Here is a 22750-nt window from a genome sequence, read left to right on the forward strand (position 1 = left end):
ATCACAGGGTACAAATCAAAGGTACAAGTTTTGGAATTAGACTTGGGTTCAAACCCTGACATTGCCTTATGCCAGCATCCTGATGTTGAGTGAGTCCCTTCATCTTAGCCATTTTTTAAATCGTGGTAAAATACATATAAAGTTTACCATCTTAACCACTTTTAAGTGTACAGATCAGTAGTTGTAAGTTATTCACATTGTTGTGCAACCAGCCTCAGAATTTTTCATCTTGCAAAACTGAAACTGTACCCATTAAACAACAATTCCCCGTTTCCCCTTCCCCAGCTCCTGGCAACCCCCGTTCTATTTTGTTTCTATGAGCTTGACTACTTTATGTACCTCACATAGTGGAATTATACAAAATTTGCCTTTTTGTGACACTTACTTCACATAATGTCCTCACGGTTCATCCATGTTGTAGCATGTGTCAGAATTCCCTTCCTCCTACACTGAATAATATTCCACTGTATGGATGGACCACATTTTGCTTATCCAATCATCGGTCAGTGGGCACTTGGGTGGCTTCCACCTTTTGGCAATTGTGAATAATGCTACTATAAACATGAGTGTACAAATAACTCTTTAAGTTCCTGCTTTCAATTCTTTGGGGTATATACCCGGAAGTGGACTTGCTGGATCATATGATAATTTTATTCTAAATTGTTTGAGAAGCCGCTCTACTGTTTTTCCTATCAGCTGCACCATTTTACATTCTCAGCAGTGCATAAGTGTTCCCCTACTCTACATCCTTGCCAACACTTGTTATTTTCTGTTGCTGTTTGTTTGTTTTTGATAGTAGCCATCCTAATGGGTATGAGGTGGTATCTCACTGTGGTTTTGATTTGAATTTCCCTAATGACTAGTAATGTTGAGCATCTTTTTATATGCTTGTTGGACATTTATATATCTTCTTTGGAGAAATGTCTATTCCAGTTCTATGCCCATATTTGATCAAGTTATTTGGGGGTTCTTTTTTGTTGTTGTTGTTGAGTTATAGTTCTCTATATATTCTTCATATTAACCCTTTTTCAGATTTGTGATTTGCAACTATTTTCTCCCATTCTCTAGATGGCCTTTCACCTTGTTTATTGTGTCCTTTGATTCACAGAAGTTTTAATTTTTGATATAGTTGAATTTATCTATTTTTACTTTTGCTGCCTATGCTTTTGGTATCATATCCAAAAATGCATTGCCAAATCCAATGTCATAAAGCTTTCCTCCTGTGTTTTCCTCTAAAAGTTTTATAGTTTTAGACTATGTTTAAGTCTTTGATCCACTTTGAGTTAATTTTTATACATGGTGTAAGGTAAGAGTTCAACTTAATTCTTTTGCAGTCTTTCCCAGCATCATTTGTTGAAAATACTGCTCTTTCCCCATTGAATAATCTTGGCACCCTTGTCAAAAATCATTGGACCATATATGCAAAGTTTTATTTCTGTGCTCTCTATTCTATTCTATTGGCCTATGTGCCTGAGCTTATGTCAGTATCACACTGTTTTGATTGCTGTACCTTTGTATGCAGTAAGTTTTGAAATCAGGAAGTGTGAGACCTCCAGCTTTGCTTTTCTTTCTCAAGATTATTTTGGCTATTTGGGGCCCACTGAGATTCCATATGAATTTTAGGATGGATTTTTCTATTTCTGCCAAAACTGCTGTTGGGATTTTGAATCTGTAGATCCTGCTGTGTAGTAATGACATCTTAACAATATTAAGTCTTCCAACCCACGAATACAGGGTGTCTTTCCATTTATTTGTGTCTTTAATTTCTTTCAGCAGCACTTTGTAGTTTTCAGTGTACACATCTTTTACCACCTTGGTTAAATTTATCCCCAAATATGTTATTCATTTTGATGCTATTGTAAATGAAATTATTTTCTTAACTTCCTTTTCAGATTGTTCATTGTGAGCATATAGAAACACAGCTGATGTTTGTGTGTTGATTTTGTGTCCTACGATTTTGCTAGTGAATGTTATTTATTAGTTCTAGGAGGGTTGTGGTTTTTCATGGACTCTTTAGGATTTTGTACATGTAAGATCATGTTGCCTGTGAACAGAGATAATTTTACTTCTTCCTTTCGAATTTGGATGCCTTTATTTCTTTGTCTTGCCTAATTTCTCTGGCTAGGACTTCCAGTACTTTGTTGAATAGAAGTGGCAAAAGCAGGTATCCTTATCTTATTCTTGAAATTAGAGGAAAAGCTTTCAGTCTTTCACCTTTGAGTATGATGCTACCTGTGGGCCTTTCATATTTGACCTTTATTATGTTGAGGTAATTTCCCTCTATTCCCTATTTGTTGAGTGCTTTTATCATGAAAGAGTGTTGCATTTTGTCAAATGCTTTTTGTACATCAATCGAGATGATCATTTTTTTCCTTCTTTCTGTTAATGTGATGTATTACGTGGATTAATTTTCATATGTTGAACCATCAAGTCTGCATTCCAAGAATAAATCCCACTTGGTCATAGTGTATGATCCTTTTAATGTGCTGTTGAATTTGGTTTCCTCCTATTTTGTTGAGGATTGTGGTATCAGTGTTCATAAGAGATACTGGTCTGTAGTTTTCTTGTAGTGTCTTTGTCTGGGTTTGGTATCAATGTAATGCTGTCCTCTCACTTCACCATTTGAGTCTCAGCTTCTTCATCTCTAAGATGGAGATAATAATAGAGACCCTGTTTAGGGCTGTCATGCAGATTAAATGATAAAAATGCACACAAAATGCTTCAGCAGGGCCCAGTTCACAGGATGCCCTCACAATATGTTAGATGATGATAAGGATAATAATAAAAATAATAATAAATAAATAACAGTTCATCTCATAGTTGGACAGCTGAGTAGGATGGAGCTTATACAGTCAGTCTGTATTAGCAGCAGGGCGTCTGTCCAGGAGCAGCATTTAGCAATTTTTGCAAGTAAAGGGAGCGAGTGATATTATAGGGCCGAACTACGAAGCTGTCTCCTGGCCTGACATGTGGCAGATGCTCACCCAAATTTGTGGAGTCATTTAAAACTTCCTGCTTGCTTTGATTTCTTAATAATGGCTTGACAGTTTTTGAGGAACTGAAAGCAGTGAAGCCTGGCAAGAGACAAACAAAATGTAACACACAGATTTTCTCTCATTCATGGGTTATCAAAGGTTCAAAGGACACAAAGATCAATGGCAATGGTGATGAAGATGATGTGGGTGACATTTTCCAAAGAACTAATGTGTTTTCATTTTTTTAATACTTTATTTTTTTGAACAGTTTTAGGTTTACAGGAATTTTAGCAGAGAATACAGAGAGTTCCCATATATCCACCCCTCCAATACACACAGTTTCCCCTATTATTAACATCATGCATTAGTGCGGTACATTTGTTACAACTGATGAACCAATATTGATATGCTATTATTAACTAAGTCCATAGTTTACATTAGGGTTCACTCTTTGCATTGTACGTTCTTTCGTTTTGACAAATGTATAGTGACAAGTATCCACCATTACAGTATCATAAAAAAATATTTTCACTGCCGTAAAATCCCCTGTGCCCCTCGTCTTCATCCTGAGCCCCAGAGCCCCTGTGCCCCTGGCAAGCACTGATCTTTTACTCTCCTTATAGTTTTACTTTTTCCAGAATTTCATACAGTTGGAATCATACGGTATGTAACCTTTTCAGACTAGGTTCTTTCACTAAGCAATATGCATTGAAGATTCCTCCATGTCTTTTTTGTTATTTGATAACTCATTTATTTTTATCACTAGTATTTCATTGTATGGATGTACCACAATTTGTCTATCCATTTACCTTTTAAAGGACATCTTGGTTGCTTCCAGTTTTTGGCAGTTATGAAGAAAGATGCTGTAAGCATGTATCCAAAATCAATGAGTCTTCATGGATATAGAGAACAGACTGTGGTTGCCAAGGGGGAGGGGGTTGAGGGAGAGATGGAGTGGGGGGTTGAGGTTAGCAGATGTGAGCTGTTACATCCAGGATGGAGAAACAACAAGGTCCTACTGTAGAGCACAGGGAACTATATTCAATATCCTGTGATAAAGCATAATGGAAAAGAATATTTTAAAAAGAATGTATATATATGTATAACTGAATCACTTTGCTGTACAGCAGAAATTAATACAACATTGTAAATCGACTACATTTCAATAAAATAAATACATAAACAATATAAATGAGTCTTAAATGTCAACAGTAAGAAACCAAACAACCCAACTTAAAAATGGGCAAAAGAGCTCAACAGACACCTCACCAAAGAAAATCTACAGATGTCAAATCAGCATATGAAAAGATGTTAAACATCATACATCATTAAGGAATTTCAAATAAACATGAAATATCTCTTCATTTATTTAGACTACTTTGATTTCTTTCATCAACATTTTGTAGTTTTCTTCATATACCTCTTCATATAGCTAAGTATTTTGTTAGGTTTATTCCTAAGTACTTCAGTTTTTTTTTTTTTTGGTGCTAATGTAAATGGTGTTGTGTTTTTAATTTCATATTCCACTTGTTCATTGTTGGTATATAGGAAATCAATTGACTTTTGTATATTAATCATGTATCCTGCAACCTGGTTATAATTGCTCATTAGTTCCAGGAGGGCTTTTTGTCGGTTCTTTGGGATTTTCTGCATAGACAACCATGCCATCTGCAAAATGGGCAAAGATCTGAACAAACACCTCACCAAAGAAGATTTCTTTTTCCTTCCCAATCTATCTTTTATTCTCTTTTCTTGCCTTGTTGCATTAGCTAGGAGATACAGTACAATGTTGAAAATGCGTGGTGAAAGGGGACATCTTCACCTTATTCCTGATCTTAATTGGAAAGTTTCTAGTTTCTCACCATTAAATATGACGTTAGCTTTAGGGTTTTTATAGATGTACTTTATCAGGTTGAGGAAGTTCCCCTCCATCCCTAATTTGCCAAGAGCTGTTGTGGTGGTTTGGTGGTTTGTTAGTTTATCATGGATGGTGTTTAATTTTGTCAAATGCTCTTTTTGCATCTACTGTTATGATAATGCGATTTCTCTGCGCTGTTGATGTGATGGATTACATTAATTGATTTCCAAATATTGAACCAGCCTTGCATACCTGGAATAAATCCCACTTGTCTGTGGTGTAGAACTCTTTTTATACATCACTGGATTCAATTTGCTCATATTTTGTTGAGGATTTTGCATCTATGTTCATGGGAGGTATTGGTCTGCAATTTTCCTGTTTTGCAATATCTTTATCTGGTTTTGCTATTAGAATAAGCTTGGCCTCACAGAATGAGCTGGGAAGTGTTCTCTCTTCTTCTATTTTCTGGAAGAGATTATTGAGAACTGGTATCATTCTTTCCTTAATGTTTGATAGAGTTGACCAGTGAACCCATCCAGGCCTGGTGCTTTCCATTTTGGAAGGTTATTCATTATTGATTCAAATTCTTTACTAGATATGAGTCTTTTCAGAGTATTTATTTCTCCTTGTGTGAGTTTCAGTAGATTGTGTCTTTCAAGGAAATGGTCCACTTCATTAACTTATAAAATCTGTGGGCATAGAATTATTCATAATATTCCTTTAGTATCCCTTCAGTGTCCATGAGATCAGTAGTGATGCCATCGCTTTCATTTCTGATCTGAGTAATTTGTATCTTCTCTCTTTTTTTCTTGGTTATCCTGCTAGAGGTTTGTCAATTTTATTGATCTTTACAAAAAAAAACCAAACAGCTCTTTATTTTGCTGACTTTTCTCTCTTGTTTTCCTGCTTTTTATTTCATTCATTGCTTCTTTTCTTCTGCTTGTGGTAGGCTTATATTGCTCTTCTTTCTCTAGTTTCATAAGGTGGAAGCTTAGATCTTTTCAAATGTATGCCTTCAATGCCATAAACTTCCCTCCAAGCACTGCTTTCACTGCATCTTGCAAATTTTCATAGGTTGTATTTTCATTTTCATTTAGCTCAAGATAAATTTTTATTTCCCATGAGACTCCCTCCTTGACCCATCTGTTATTTAGAGGTGTGTTGTTTAATCTGAAAATATTTGGGGATTTTCCAGCTGTCTTTCTGGTATTGGTTTCTAGCCTAATTCCATTGTGTTCTGAAAACGTACTTTGCATAATTTCTATTCTTTTACATTTGTTGAGGTATATTTCGTGGCCTGGAATGTGGTCTGCTTGGTGAATGTTCCATGGGAGCTTGAGAAGGATGTGTGTTTTGTTGCTGTGGGATGAAGCTGTGTGGTTGCCAGTTAGATCCAGATGATGGTAGTGCTGTTCAGTTCAACTTCATTCTTACTAATTTTCTGCCTGGTGGGTCTGCCCGTCACTGACAGAGGGCTGTTGAGGTCTCCAGCTACCATGATGGATTCATCTGCTTCTACTTGCAGTCCTATCAGTTTTTGCCTTCCATACTTTGATGCTCTATTGTTGGGTACATACAATGAAGGACTGTTATGTCTGCTTGGAGAATCGACCCCTTTATCACTATGTATCGCCTCTCTTTATCCCTGATAACTTTCCTTCCTCTGAAATTGGCTCTGCCTGAAATTAATAGAGCTGCTCCTGCTTTCTTCTTGTGTTTCAGTATTTTAAGTGCCAAAGTGTTTGGTAGGAATTTGAAAAGTGGGTAAAGGCACAGTCATTTGAATCAGGCAAACCTGGGAACAAGCCAAGCGAGTCAAAGTGGCTGACTGTGGGCACACTTAATCGTTCTATGCCTCAGTTTCCTCATCTAAGAAATGAGTAACTATCGGACCTACTGTACAGCACAGGGAACTATATTCAATATCTTGCAGTAACCTGTGATAGAAAAGAATCTGAAAAAGAATAGATATTATATATATGTATAAGTGAATCACTTTGCTGTACACCTGAAACTAACACAACATTGTAAATCAACTAGACTTCAATAAAAAATTAAATTTTTTTTAAATGAGGAAGTATCCCTTTGAATTATTGTGAAGATGAAACGGGATAATGCAGTAAAGCACTTAGCAAATTTCCTGGCATTTGTGTAATTACACATAATGTGTCATTAATATATTCTACTAATATATGCAGTTATATTATTATCTATTCATATACTATAAGCTATTATTACTATAAGCTATTGGTTATAATTATATTGTGGGACATTAGTATAGATTTCTAAGTCCAAGTACTCTCTATGAAAGTTGGATGAGGCACTCTGAGAAGAGTAACTTAGAAAATAGTTGCAAAGTCTCAGGCTGGAGTGGATGGCTCATAGGCAGTGTCCTGAGAAGACAGAAGACTTCGCACGTGCCCTGCAGCCCATAGTCCAGGGCGCCGGGGCCAGGGGGGGATGTGATATTTCCTCCTTGGTGCCGAGTTTTGCTCATTCTTCTTATTAAAGTGGTTACACAGGAGGTTTCTGACGCCACTGACAAATCACTGTCTGGGGTCTCTCTCTTTTGAGGGAAATGTGGTCACACCAGGGCCCCTATTGAAAAATAGATCATCTTTGGTTAGATAAATTCTGATTAGCTTTTAAGAAGCAACAGTAATAATTAAGCACAGGGGAAAAACCTTCATTGTACACCAAGGCTTTTAAAAGGTAGTTATAAAACTATGTTTTGTGGTGTGAGCTCAATTGTGTTTAAACTTTTTAAAAAGATTGTAAGCATAGAGAAAAGACTGGAAGGATGTGAACCACCGTGTTCTCGGTGCCTGCCTCTGGGGGACGGGAGTCTAAGTGATTTTAATGTCTTCTTTGTGTTTTTCTCTAGTTCTCATTTTCTGCATTATTACAAAAAACATGTTATTTTAAAAATGAATAGAACAAACAACAATTATTACAAAACCTCCCCTTCACTTTAACACTTGCAGTAAATGGACAGTTGTCACTTGCCAACTGACCTTTCTGGTTTGTGTTGGGCCATTTCTGCTGTCTTGCCACTCGGGACAACCAAAAGGATACTTGCATGGGATCAGAGAACTATCAAGTGGCCAATTCCTGGCCAATTCCCCCCGAGTTCCCTCTTGCCTCTGTGTTGCCTGACGCCCTACCCCAAAACTGGGCATCTATTCTGGGTCTGCTGTCAGGGTCTGGTGACCCTCCACTCACTAGCTGTGTGGCCTTAGGCAAGTCACTTAACCTCTCTGACCCTCAGCATCCTCCTCTTAAAATGAGGATTGCAGTGACCATCCAGCCAGATGAAGTGATTAGCACATTGGGGCCCCCAGTGTCAGTGGCACTAGTTATTCCTTGTTATTCCTGTTATTCCTGGCTCTGACTGTCCCCCTTCTGCATTTCAGTCTGCAGACGTCGACAACCATCACGCACTCATTGAATATAATGAGGCCGAAAGCAGCTTTGTTCTCCACGACTTCAATTCCTGCAACGGCACGTTCGTCAATGAGTGCCACATTCAGAACGTGGCTGTGAAGCTCCTACCCGGAGACATCCTGAGGTTTGGGTCCAGAGGGCTGACCTACGAACTGGTCATCGAAAACCCAGCCTCGGTGAGTCCAGGCCCCTGCGGGGGTGGGGGGGTGGGGGGGTGCAGAGGTGCCGTGTTGTGTCACCTTCCGTGCAGCCTAGGGCTCGGGTACGGCCACAGGTGGAGTTCGTCTGGAGCGCGTCACTCTTCCTTTCGCGAGTCTGCGAAGTTCAGCCCCATCGCGTGGGTGCCCTGGGAAAGCGAGTCCTCGCGCCCTCTTCTGGGCATTTCGTGGAATTACATGCAAGGGTTGCCTAGCGACCAGCCCGGAGCGAGAGCGTTTTCCTGAAAAGTGAAGCTTGGCGAGGGGAGGTGGAAAGCAAGTGTGTGCTTTTGAAGATGCAGAGATGGATGCTTCCTTTTTAGGCAGATCAGTGCTCTGCAACTTCCTAGCTTTGTGACCTCGGCCAGGCTTCTCTGTATGCCTGGGTCTGGGTCTTCTCAGCGGTGCAGGGCGTTGAGAGAGTATCTATGTATAAAAAGTCAAAGTCTCTGGCCAGAGTAGACGCTCAAGGCCTGCCAGCTGTTATCACACCGGATCAGAAATGTTCCCGGGATCAGGACCTAAAGTATGGCCCCAGGTTAAGCGGAACGTAACCCAAAATTCGCCCAGCAAAGCTCAGTGACCAGAAGTATCTGGTTCAGTAGGGAGGCAGGATGGGGGCTGGTTAGCAACACAGTCCTGGGTCAGAACCCCAGCTCTGCCACTGGCCTACTCGGTGCGCTCTTGCACAAACCATTGGACCCCTCGTAACCTCGGTTTCCTCATCTACAAAATGGGGCCAACGACAGCAATGACCTTGCAGGCTTATCTCGAGGGCTAAATGAGATGGTTCTAATTGTAAAACTCCCAGAATAATGCCCATTCGTGGTGAGCACACAATTAATACCTGTCGTGTGTGTCCCAGAGAGACGGCGTGTTAACCTCACTCCCCAGCACCAAGAACGCTGCATGGACTGAGACCTCCGAGGCTTAAAGTCCTTTCGGGGACGAGGCTGGGTATAAATAAATAAAGTTTAGAGAATCTAGACAGAATCCTGGGGTGTGGGTCCACTAGGCAGCCTTAAATACTCACTCAGAGAAGATGAGCACCGTCCCTCAGGCTGCAGGGCCCGTGACACCGCATCCACCACGTTTGGCTTTGAAAACCTGGGGCAGTTTTCTCCTGCTGCTTCTCAGCCCCCTTTTCCTCCTTGGACCAACATTAAAGTGTGCTCACTTGTGGGATGCACTGGGATCCACTGGCCGCCCTGAGGAGGGGCTCCTGACCCAGAAGGTGTTGACCTGATCAGGGGTTCTCAACATGGGTTCTAAGGATCCCCCTCGTCAGAAGCACGTGGGGAGCAGACCCACAGTGCAGATCTGGGCTTCACCCCAGGCCTGAGGACTCATACTTAGGATTCCCAGATGAAATACAGGACACGCAGTTAAATCTGAATTTCAGAGAAGCAACAAATCATTGTTATGTGCAGGTGTGGCCCAACTATTGCAAGGAACCACTTATGCTAAAAAAATTATTAGGTGTTTATCTGAAATTCAGATTTAACGGACACCCTATAGTTTATTATATATTGATTTATTCATTTCTTTATTTATGCGAAATCTGGCAACCATACACATCCTCCCTGGGAACAGGGCCTGGGAATATGCATTCTCACAAGCTCCCTGATGATTCTGATGCACCGCCAATAGGAGGGAAACCGAAATTTAGAATCATCTGTATGGAACACTTACAGAATTTTTTAGGGATCAAAGAAAAGGGGATTTCACACTCCCAAGCCTGAAAATCCAAGTTCATGAAGTTTGATTCAATGTGCCCCAACATGTCTCATTCCAAGAAATTTTCAGGAATGTTCAGTAAAATTACAGGTTCCCAGGCCCCCTCCCTGGGAAATTCTGACTTTGTGGCTTGCCCGTGGGGAGAAGAAGAGGGGGAGCAGCAAACAATATCTGCATTTTTTTCTTCTTTTTTCCTACAAAGATATTTATTGAAATATTATTGATAGGGGCATAAAATTTGAAACCTAAATTTCCATCCAAAGGAGGCATTGTTTAATAAATTATATTGTTTAATATATTCTAAGGAGTTTAATATATTATAAGGAGTTCATTATATATGGAATACTCTTCTGCCTTTTTAAAACACAGCTTTATTAAGATATAATTGACATGCAATAAACAGCACATGTTTAAAGTCTGTAAGTGGATGGGCTTTGACATATGGGTACACCTGTGAAACCATAGCCACAATCAAGACAGTGAACAGCTCCTTCATCCTCCAAAGTTTCCTCCGGATCACAGCATGTGTTTGTTTGCTTGCTTGCTCTTAACAGCTTCACTGAAGTACAATTTACATAACAGAAACTTCACCCATTTGAAGTGTCCAATTCAATCAATTTGAATATATTGATGGAGTTGTGCAGCCATCACCACAACCTGCTCTCAGAACATTTTCCTCCATTTCTATCACCCCAAACCTCGGAGAAACCTTGGAGGTATTTCATTTTGGGGTTTGTTTTTAACTTTTAATTTTCAAAATTATGGTAAAATACACATAAAATTTACCATCTTAACCATGTTTCAGTGCACAGTTCACAGTGGCATTAAATCTATTCACACTGTTGTGCAGCCATCACCCCCATCCATCTTCAGAACTTTGTTCATCTTCCCAAACTGAAACTCTAAGCCCATCACATCAAACCCCCTGCTTCCTTCCTCCCCTCCCACCATGCTTTCTGTGTCTGTGAATTGGACTATTCTAGGTTCCTCATATAAATGGAATCTTACATTGTTTGTCCTTTTGTGACCATCTTATTTCACTTAGTATGATATCCTCATGGTTCATTCCAGTTGAATATTTCATTGTATGGATTCACCACATTTTGTTTACCTGTTCATCCATCCATGGCCACTTGGGTTGCTTCCACTTTTTGGCCATTTTGAGTAAGTTTGTTATGCACACGGGTGTACAACTATGGAATGGGGACTTTATTTTACAAGGTGCTTCTTATATAATTGTGGGAAAAAGTGATGACGACCTCTAACCTTGAGTAGATAAGACGGAAGAAGATGCTTTGTAAGAAGAGAAACCAGGAGAGCAGCAGGAGGAATCACTGACGTGAACAGCACTGTGCTAAGCAATTCACCTGCTCTCCCTTATTTCACACTCATAGCAACCTATGAGATGGGTTCTCCCATGATCCCCATTTGACAGACAAGGAATCCGAAACTTAGAGAGGTTAAGTAATTTCCCCAGGGCCACACAGCTTGTCAGTGCAAATTAAACACTATCCCCACTTGTGGAAAAAGGAGGGGAGAAAACCATTTAGTCTGATGCTAGCTGGAGCAGTAGCCTTGACTGGTTTTCACACCGAGGAAAGCATACTCTCATGGTCACTCGAATATGCACGGATTTTTTCAATTCTTATTCCTACACGCACTTGCACCTTGCTTCATTCCTCGGTTGACTGCAGGCAGCTGCACAAGTGTTCCCCTGGCCTGTGCCCAGGGCACTTTGCAGGACTCTCCACAGCCCCATCTTCTCAAAAGTGCTCTCTGCCGGGGCGTCCCCAGCTTGAGAAGCTTCCATCCATGATGCTCATATTCATGGAGGGGTCCTTTGCAGCGTCCGTGTGAGGGCAGCCTGTGGACTGCCTGACACCTTCCTACAAATTCCACTTCCTGATGACCCCAACCTGCTGGCTATTTAAAAGAAGAGAAAGGAAGAGGGGAAAAGGGAGAGGTATTGAAGAGCATCTCTCATCAAATATTTTGAAGCCCAGTTTTTCTAAAAATTTCGTGGCCCTCTTGCTTCCGGCCTATTCTTGTTTCCAATTGATTTTGGGGTCCCTGGTCAGGGCGCTGTGTTTCCTCCTTGGATGGAGTTTCCATGGAGGACTGCCCTGATATCATACAGATTAAGTATGATGAGAACTGTTCTTCTCCCGACAAAGAGTTCCCAAATGAAAGCATTTAGTTCAGGTGTTGTGGTGACCCTAACCAACAGAGGAGGGTGTGACAGCATTTTACTGGGGGAGGGGGTGAGGTGCGGGGCGCCTAGGAATCCAGATGTGTTTGCAGATGTCACAGTGGTTAGAGCACGTGCCCTGAGGTCAGGCTGACTCCAGCGCCGTCCCAGCCCTGCTCTTGACCGGCTTTTATACTGGACGTGCACAAATCATCTACCTCTCAGGGCCTCGGTCCCCACTCCTGTAACAATAGTTCCTACCACCTTGAGTGACTGTGGTATTAAGTGGGCAAAGTGCGTAAATTGCTTAGTCCAGCGTCTGGCACCTAATAAGCACATGATAACCCTCAGCTTTAGAGTCAAGCAAACCAGCATGGAGCAGCAAAGATGGCTCCTTTGTAAGTGTCCTTTTGGACAGGGAAACCTCCCAAGACCTGCCCCCGGTAGCAGATAAATACATTTGCAGATAAATTACCCATAGAATAACATACAAGATGGAAAAATATAAAGAAAAACTCTTGTTTGACAAAGTGCATTGGCAGCCAGGTTGTGCCCAGGACCATCCTTTTTTTTTTTTTTTTTGTGGTCGCGGGCGTCTCACTGTTGTGGCTTCTCCCGTTGCAGAGCACAGGCTCCGGACGTGCAGGCTCATTGACCATGGCTCACAGGCCCAGCCGCTCCGCGGCATGTGGGATCTTCCCGGACCGGGGCCCAAACCCGTGTCCCCTGCATCGGCAGGTGGACTCTCAACCACTGCGCCACCAGGGAAGCCCCCACGACCATACTTTGTAAATTATAGCTCTCTCATCAAAGTATAACCTAGGGCTGCCATATTGCACAACTCCAGGTTCACCATTCACAACGTAGTCCACGTGGATGGCGCCCACTGAAACTGTGCAGGACATAACCCGCAGGGCCATCTGCAATGCCCTGAAGCAACCGTTGATTAATCCCGTAGAGTCTTGGCACCAGGCGTGGGAAATTGAAGTCCCAGAGTCAGGTGTGCCGCCGTGTTGTGGGTTTTGTTGGTTGTTGCCTTTACTCGTGCTTTCTGAACTCTGGGAAAGGAGGTGTGGAAACAAGCTGTGCTAGTCACAGTGGCGCCGTTCTTACAAGGCAGCTGAGTAAGGAAACCCACGTCACCCGTATGTATCCATCATGTCTTTCTCTGTTCTGAAATACGGCAAAACGGATGGAAATGGCCAGAATGAAAAAGGAAGCCAGGGGCCACAAATGACGTGCCGAGTTGTTCCATGAGGGGGTTGACAGCTCCTTGGCGGCAGCCCCCATCCCCATGACTGCCTGTGTCTGGCCTTCCCTGTAGCCTGCTCTGCCCTGTTCCCAGTCCAGCCAGACTCTCCCACGTGGCTCCTGGATACTGTCTTCTGTCCCTGCAATGTCATGACGTCCTGTCTTGCGAGAAGAGCGCCCTCTGTCGGCCAATATTCCTTGCTGCTTTAATGGGGAAGCTCTGCAGAACACAATCGAGAAAGCAAGGGCTTTGGAGTTGGATGGACCCAAGTTGAAATGCCAGCTGCAACTGGCTTTACCTTTCTGAGCTTCAATTTCCGATTTCTGCCAAGGAGCTACTCATTAATCCCAGGTCCCCTTTCCCCCTTCAGTTGTTTTTATAGAGGTCCCTGGGACCACCCCTATCATGGCATAAACTGAGGCTCAGAGAGTTTCAGTGACTTCCCCAAGGTTAGGCATCAATCATATAGATCCAGAGGCAGGATTAAAAGCCGGCTCTCCTGAGTCCCTTGGAGCCTTTTCCTAATAGCACGAAGCATCGTGGGGCCGTGAGAGCCCAGGCAGGTCCTTCACTGCCCAGCGGTTAAGGAAGGTCTTGCATTTCCCAGTCCAACCTGCAATTTCACACGCTGACAGGGGATGATTCATTATGTGGGTAAAAACGAAAGCCACTGATAATAGGAGAAACTGCATTTTCAGTTATCTGGCTTCCTTGCTTGTTTGGCTCCACTAACTTTTTTTTTGGCTACACCAATGCAGGATCTTAGTTCCTCAACCGGGGATCAAACCTGCAGCCCCTGCATTGGAAGCATGGAGTCTTAACCACTGGACGGCCAGGGAAGTCCCTGGCTCCACTAACTTTTTTTCTTTAATTATTTTTCTTTATTTTATTTATTTATTTTTGGCTGCGTTGGGTCTTCGTTGATGCGCGCGGGCTTTCTCTAGTTGCGGCGAGCGGGGGCTACCCTTCTTTGCAGTGCGCGAGTTTCTCTTTGCGGTGGCTTCTCTTGTTGCGGAGCATGGGCTCTAGGTGCGTGGGCTTCAGTAGTTGTGGCACGCGGGCTCAGTACTTGTGGCTCGCGGGCTCTAGAGCACAGGCTCAGTAGTTGTGGCCCATGGGCTTAGTTGCTCCGCGGCATGTGGGATCTTCCTGGACCAGGGCTCGAATCCCTGTCCCCTGCATTGGCAGGCGGATTCTTAACCACTGCGCCCCCAGGGAAGTCCACCCACTAACTCTTTACCAGGGATATTGCTGCCATTCCTGGACAAATTCAGTTGCGCCCTTTCTTCTCCTTTTTTGACGATGGTGATCACACCTGGTGGCTAATGTTTTATGCTCATTTATTATGGACCAGGAAGTGTTCCCAGCATTTCACGTGCACTATCTCACCCACTTCTCACAGACTAAGAAATGGCTGTTGGTATCCCTGTGTCTTACAGACAAGGCACAGAAATGACACACTCGTCAGGGTCCCAGAGACGGAGCAGAGCCGGGAACCGGACCAGAGTCTGTGTGACGCCGGATCCCAAGGTCTTACCCCGAGGTCGGCACGTTATGGCCCAGGGCCAAGTGCGGGCCATCGCCTGTTTCTGTAAAGTTTCCTGGGAACACAGCCATCCCATTCATTTCAGTATTGCCTGTGTTGTCGGCTACAACGGCAGAGTAAGCTGGGCAGATCCTATGGCCCACAGGGCTGGAAATGCTTACTGTCTGGCTCTACAGAAAACGTTGACCAGCCTCTGCCTGTAACACTATGCAGTCCTGCCTCTTTCATTTGACTTGGTTTCTAAAAGAAGAACTTAAAGTAGAGGGGGGAGCTGGGGAGAAAGAACTCACTCAGATTGAGCCTTACTGTGTGCCAGGAAATGTGCTGGTTAATTGCTTAAGTTTACTGAGGAATAAGAAAAAACAGACAAGCTGGAAAACTAAATTTTGAACAGTCTTTTCAATACCTCTTTAAAAAAGAGCTGGAAATATGTGGTTCTAAATATACATACACATATATATGCATTTGCAAATATAGTAATAATATAATTACATTGACATGGATCTGATAAATGTACTAGACATTAACATATTATATATACAACAGATGCATATTAAAAATTTTACCTGTTTCTTCAACTGGAAAGTTTTCTTTTAAAACTGTGGACTGTTGGGAATTCCCTGGTGGTCCAGTGGTTAGGACTCAGTGCTCTCAGTGCTCTCACTGCTGAGGGCCTGGGTTCAATTCCCGGTCAGGTAACTAAGATCCCACAAGTGCACAGCGAGGCCAAAAAACGAAATAAATGAAACTATGGAATGTCTTCCCTGAGTCACTTTTGAAGCAGAAATTTGGGGTTTGTAGTCTGAAGCCTGCTGTAGCTAGAGAACTATTTATCTATCAAAGTTTCTCTAAGCAGCGTTTTACTACTTGTCTTATGATTGGTTCCTTGGTCTTAAATCATTCTTCTCTGGAGATGCTGCTTTACTTTTATAAGTTGAAAGGTAAATTTGGTGCATGATAACAGTCTGGTGGGTTTTATTTGAGCATGTCATAACCTTTAAAACAACTTTCACTCTGAGTACATAGTGATGCTTATGCTAAAGTCTCAATAAGCATACTGTCCAGGAAATTTGATTGTTTGCAAGTATCAGAAAACCAACTAAAACTAGCCTAGGCAAAAAAAAAAAAAAAAAAAAGCTCATGGAACTGAAAAGGCCAAAAGCTGCAGCTTAGGCCCAGCTGGATCCAGGCGCCCAAATCATGGTCAGGAATCTGACTCTTTCTTCCCTGTTAGCTTCCCAATCTCAGACAGACTCTTGCCTGACCTGTAGGAAAGTGGCCACCAGCAGCCCCAGCATCCTACAAAGTAGCAGTTCCAGGGATAGAGCCAGCATCTTCATTGACAGTGGCTTGGATCACATGGCTTCCCCTGAAGCAATCACTGAGGCCAGGGGCCAGGAATGCTCTGATTGGCCAGGCCTGGGTTATGGTCTCACCCCTGGGGTGGAAGGGTCAGAGTTCTATGGACTCAGGATTGTCAGGGAAAGGGTGTCTTCCCTGCAAAAAAATTAAGGTGCCCATCCAGAAGATGGAAGAAATGGATGTGGCGGAGGCAAAAACAAAGAAGATGTCCATGACATTAGGAAGCATTCCTATTGCCTAAGTGGAGCCTTCCTAACAGGATTTGCCACTAAGGATCTGGGGGGAGGAAAATGATGAATAATCCACTTTTCCATTGGAAAGGTCCCAGGCCAGTCTCCAAGAAGCAGAGTTGCTCATTTCTCTCCTGTGGTGACTGGTGTGATGAGAAGCTCAGAGTCGGGGCCTTAGTTGTCCATCCCCAAGAAGGGTGGTGTTTCCACGTTCCTGGGACCTCTGAATAGGGCCCGTTGTTGAGGAGGATGTGGCTTTACTGTACCGGGGGTTGAGAAGCTGGCAACTGAGTGAATGACCAGAGAGTATGGTGCCCTTCAGAACAAAGCCTCTTTCTGGTCAAGCTTTGTCATCTCCTACCTGACCTTGTAGGATTTCCTCTACCCTGTGCTCTTACAGGTCCTGTGGGGACTTACTTATGTGATGCGAACTCCTGAGGCTGGGTGTTTTATATCAAAGGCGATTTCCCGAGAACAGTGAAGTGGAGGGCACGGGGCAGCAGACAGCCTCAGTCTCGACCTCTGCAGCAGAAACTCACACAAAAGGACCCCTGAGGCTGTGTTGTCACCAGATGTCTACAGGCGATGCAGATGACATCGGGGGAGGTGGAGACGGGAGCGCGGGCTGAACCCTTAGCATCCTGCTGAGACAGAACCCAGACTCGGCCAGGAACCGGGCCGCGTCCTGCTTCCTCTGGCAGACCACACCCTTTGTTACCAAATCAGAACCACGTTGCTCCTTCTCTGAACTTAGTTGATGATCATTCATTCATTCATTCATTCCGTCTCTCTATCTGGCAAGACCGAATTGAAGCAGGCCAAGTTTAGGGGTAGCAAAAGCTATTTGCAAAAATCCGGCTGTTTTCTCATTAGATTCTATTTCCCATTTTATGGACTGACCAGGAAGCTGATTAGAACTTGAAAGGAAAGGAAAAACCGTAAGATTGAAGATTTACAAGAAAATGGGAAAATTAGATGGGCCAGATCTCCTTTAACACAGCTGGGAAAAACCCAAACGAATGGCTTTTCTGAACAGCTCAAAGGGACTTAATTCTTTTAAGTTCCAAAACCTAAAAATAATGTATAACTTGGCGGTTCTGTGTGCTAAATGTATAACCCTGATTTCTCACACTGAAGCCCCGTACGTGATTTACCCTTTTCTTGGGGACATAGAATTATTACCCGTCTCTGAGTTACGGTGACACCCCGGTAGCTGTTGAGATAAAGGCCATTTGTCCTGGCACCAAGTAGCACCCTCTCCTGGCTTCTGAGATCTACTGGCCATGTTTTCTAGTCTCCATTCTGTCTTTCCAGGTCCATGGCTCCTCCATGCTGGGGTCAGTGTGCTTGCTCGCCACCATCACCCCTACCCCCCAGGCCCTTCCAGACCATGGGAATTAAGCTCCACATCTATGTATGTTAAATTCTTCTGTAAGGAAGCCGGTCTCTTCTCCCTCCTTTATGTATTTACTCACTAATGTATCTATGTCAGTATGGATCCATGTATACTGATTTTACGCCTTGAATTATAATCCAATACTCATTAAATATTTCTTCGCTCAAATTCTTCCAGCCTTGGCCACTGGGAGCTCTTTCAGATTGCTTGCTGTGTCCTTGAGCATCTCCCCACCTTTTCGTTTTGGGCACTTGCTTACTCTCTGCTGTTACAAGATGCACCAGGCTTAGCAGGTGTTTTCCCCATCCCAGCCCCAGAATCAAAGTGCTTTTTATTTACACTCCATTTGCCAACTGTTCAGCTCAGTCAGCGAACACCTACCATGAGTAGCAGGCACTCTGCTGGGTGCCAGCACAGCCAGCAATTGGCTGGTAAATATTTAATGACCAGCTCTCTGGAAAAAGTAAAGTACATGGATGCATAGCATAAGGTTTACTGATATAAAGAATGTGTAGCACAGTCTATCCATGTAACAAAATATACAGTACTCTTTCTCGTAAATTCTGTATAGCCAGCTGAGTCTCACAGAATGCTTTCATTGACTTTAGGTGAACTCTTGTATCCATAGCCAATTTCTCATTGCAGTTGACGAATGAGAGAGTTCCCAACCTGAGCACTCGTGGGTATTTTTGGATATTTTGGATTTATGAATAATACAAGTGAAAAAAGAAAGACGTTAGAACTTCACATGTTCATCAGTGACATGAGTGACTTTGTTGCTGCATCAGATAATAATTTTTAAATACTGGAAGAACGTTTCCCCAATTTTTTGCTCTATTCATAACATAACGGCTAAGACACAACGTGCTTTTGTATAATCTGCATTGTTAACATTTTCTCCATTACCGTCTTAAGTCTAGGCAATCAACAAAACAAACAAACAAACAAAATCAAGCTCTACATGAACCACCATTATTAAACATATTTATAAAACTTTTTAAAAACCAAGCCCTCATTTATAACATTTCCTGATTTCTATGGTGTAATAGGCACTCCACGGTCAATTTCCAGCTCCCAATGACACATCCCTGAATACAGAGAAGGAAAGAGAGGTGTGGTAACACATTACTATGTAACATTTCCAACAGAAACATATAGTAGAGTGAAATAACCTCAAGAGCATAGGTAATAATAAAATAGAGTAAAATAATTAGGAAGGGGTGACTTTTAAGTTTGTATACCAATTGTTTCTGATATAATTTAATTGTAAATTTATGTAAGTTAATTCTTATTAATGGCTGTGTTTATCAACCAGTTGGCAAAATTCCTGGACATTTAACAATCGGTTCTCGTGGGTGGGTACCAGCTGGCCCCAGCACTCCTCTGGTACAGCAGTGAACATACCACAGGTCTTCCCGGATGGAGGCTGGGGTCCTCTGAGCTGCTTCCAGGGCGTGGCATGTACCAGAAGGAATAACACTTCCATAAGACAGTTGTCAGTGTTCCTAGAAAATCCCATTTCTAAGTAGCCCATGCGATGTCTTGTGGTTTTTCACACCATCTAATGTTCATTTCCTTTTTTTAACTTGGAAAATATCCTATCATTCACTAACCAATCGTCTAAGATCCGTTTGTGAGTATGGAAAGCAGGTAATAAATCATGACTTCGAGTAACCTAGAAGTCCTAAGAGCACAGGTATTGGAGTCAAATTGTGTCACCACCTCCTGGCCGTGAGACTTTGGGCAAGTCATTTAACCTCTCTGAGCTTCAGTTTCTTAATCCACACAATGAGGGGTAAAATGCCTCCTGCAAGATTATTCTGGAGATCAGATGAGACCACATGCATTAAGTGCCCAGCACAGTCTGTGGCACATCTGTGGCTTCTCTACACAGTGGCTCATAGTCGTTGTATTGTCCACAATTACTTACAAATGGCAGAGCACATAACAAGCTCTCCAAGGGCAAGGTCTAAGTTTCCACCTTCTCTGCAGGCTCCAGGGCTTCCTGGAAGAATTCATGTGTACTGTAGGCACTCGATGTGCAAACTACTTCGAATTTTTTTTAGTGTTTCCCGTTCAACTTATACTCTTTACAGGGTTAGAAGCAGATATTGGGGAAATAACACAAAGAACAAATAGATAATTTGAAAAAAAATGGATAGTGATTTCTTGAGTAAATCATTGACCTGTGTTTATTAAAGCTAATATAAATTCAGCCGTGGATGTGGTCATGGTTAATCCAGGTGGTTGACAACCTGCTTTTTTTTTTTTTTTCGGTACACGGGCCTCTCACTGTTGTGGCCTCTCCCGTTGCGGAGCACAGGCTCCAGACGCGCAGGTTCAGCGGCCATGTCTCACGGGCCTAGCCGCTCTGTGGCATGTGGGATCTTCCCGGACCGGGGCACGAACCCGTGTTCCCTACATCGGCAGGTGGACTCTCAACCACTGCACCACCAGGGAAGCCCCAACCTGCTATTTTAAAGGTAGTATGGAAAAGAAATGAGGAGTATCACATACGCTACATCAAAAACAAAACAAAAAACCCAACCATGGCAACATACCATATGGTCAGAGAACAGACACAAAGAAAGAGAAAAGACATTAGCGTGTATTTTTAAACTAAAGTTTCTAAAAACAGACTTGAAGACTTCCCTGGTGACACAGTGGATAAGAATCCACCTGCCAGCGCAGGGGACACAGGTTCGAGCCCTGGTCTGGGAAGATCCCACATGTCGCGGAGGAACTAAGCCCATGCGCCACAACTACTGAGCCTGCGCTCTAGAGCCCACGTGCCACAACTGCTGAGCCCATGTACCCTAGCTACTGCAGCCCATGCGCCTAGAGCCCACACTCCGAAACAAGAGAAGCCACCACAAGGAGAAGCCTGCCCACCACAACGAAGAGCCCCCCGCTCGCCGTAACTAAGAAACCCTGCACGTAGCAACGAAAACCCAACACAGCCAAAAATAAACCGAATTAAATCTAAAATAAATAAATAATACAAACAGACTTGTTGATAACTGACCTTGACCCCATGCTTCCTGTACAGCCCAAAACCTTGACCTTCCCTCTGATAAAGCAAGCCAGCAAACTAGAGAAAACCAACTTTAACCATCCAACTAAAGCTACCCTCAACCAACACGCTTCAGAGAAAAAGAAAAAACCAAAACTTAATTTTTTTAATTTTTAACCCCGAAGACCTTGGAGTCTCTGCTGCGTTTATACATCTTTGGCTCCTTCCCCCTAGGGGCCCTATCGTTCGGGCTCTATGTGCTGCAAGCGACAGAAACCAGCTCTAGCCGGCCTCAGGGATGGAACACTTCAGGGTAGCACCCCAGGCAGGGCTCAAAACCAGCTTCCTTATTTTCCCCACCATGTTCACAGCAGCATAGTTATAATAGCCAAGAGGTAGAAACCACACAAGTGCCCATGACGCTTAATGAATAAACAAAATACACTCTAAACTATATAAATAAATGGAATATTATTTAGCCTTAAAAATGAAGGAAGGTCTTCCCTGGTGGTGCAGTGGTTGAGAGTCCACCTGCCGATGCAGGGGACACGGGTTCGTGCCCCAGTCCGGGAGGATCCCACATGCTGCGGAGCGGCTGGGCCCGTGAGCCATGGCCGCTGAGCCTGCGTGTCCGGAGCCTGTGCTCCACAACGGCAGAGGCCACAGCAGTGAGAGGCCCACCTATCATAAAAAAAATAAAATAAAATAAAAAGAAGGAAATTTTGACATGTTACAACATGGATGAACCTTGAGGGCATTATGCTAAGTGAAATACGCCAGTCACAAAAAGACAAGTACCATGTGATTTCACTTATTTGAGGTACTTGGTACTTAGAGTAGTCCAATTCATAGAGACAGAATGTTGGTCACCACGGGCTGGGTGGCGGAGGGAATGGGGAGTTGTTGTCTAATGGTTAATAGAGTTTACGTTTTGCAAGACGAAAAAGTTCTGGAGATCCATCTCACAGAAATGTGACTATACATAACACCACTGAACTGTATACTTTAAAATGGCTAAGATGATAAATTTTATGTTGCAGGTTATTTACCACAATTTGAAAAATAAATAAACAGCTTCCCTCTCTCCATGTCTGGGCTCCACTCCCTCATGCTGGCTGCATTCTGAAGTCCCACCAGGTCACTCCAGATCCTGGTGTCCAGCCAAGTCTTCTTGGGTCTCCTTGGCTCTGATTGGATCACTTGCCCCACCACTGAACCAATCAGTATGTCCAGGGAGTGTGATTGGTTGATTGCTTAGCCCCACCCACAGCAATGGGCCGACAGATTGGGAGGGAGATTCCTGGAATTTCCAGAAGAGCCAGGTGGGTTGCGGCCTGTCCACTACAGCAATGAACCACTTGAGGCATGAGATATGAGCACTCCCTTTAGCACCCTGGCAGTTAGTGGGCAGTGAGGCACATCTACCTGAGCATCCCAGCACAAAAGGGAATTCCTCCACACTACCCGTGGTCTCTCGATTTGTTTTCTATCAGGCGGGGGTAAAACATATTCAAATTTCCCCCTTCCCACCTTCAGCCCTTTCATTCGATAA

At 43.2% G+C, this 22750-nt stretch overlaps 1 protein-coding gene across 1 annotated transcript in view; it reads left to right on the forward strand.

The window, feature by feature from the left end:
- Positions 1-22750, forward strand: part of LOC309808896 (forkhead-associated domain-containing protein 1-like) — a gene marked incomplete at its 3' end in the record, with an annotated part of 83687 nt that overhangs the window by 15843 nt on the left and 45094 nt on the right. Inside the window, exon 3 of the mRNA XM_082629467.1 lies at positions 8247-8453. Coding sequence (XP_082485593.1) covers positions 8247-8453 — 207 coding nt within the window. The remainder of the gene's footprint in view (positions 1-8246; positions 8454-22750) is intronic.

Source organism: Mesoplodon mirus (genome assembly GCF_964341445.2).
Source record: "Mesoplodon mirus genome assembly, chromosome: 7".
NCBI lineage: Eukaryota > Metazoa > Chordata > Mammalia > Artiodactyla > Ziphiidae > Mesoplodon > Mesoplodon mirus.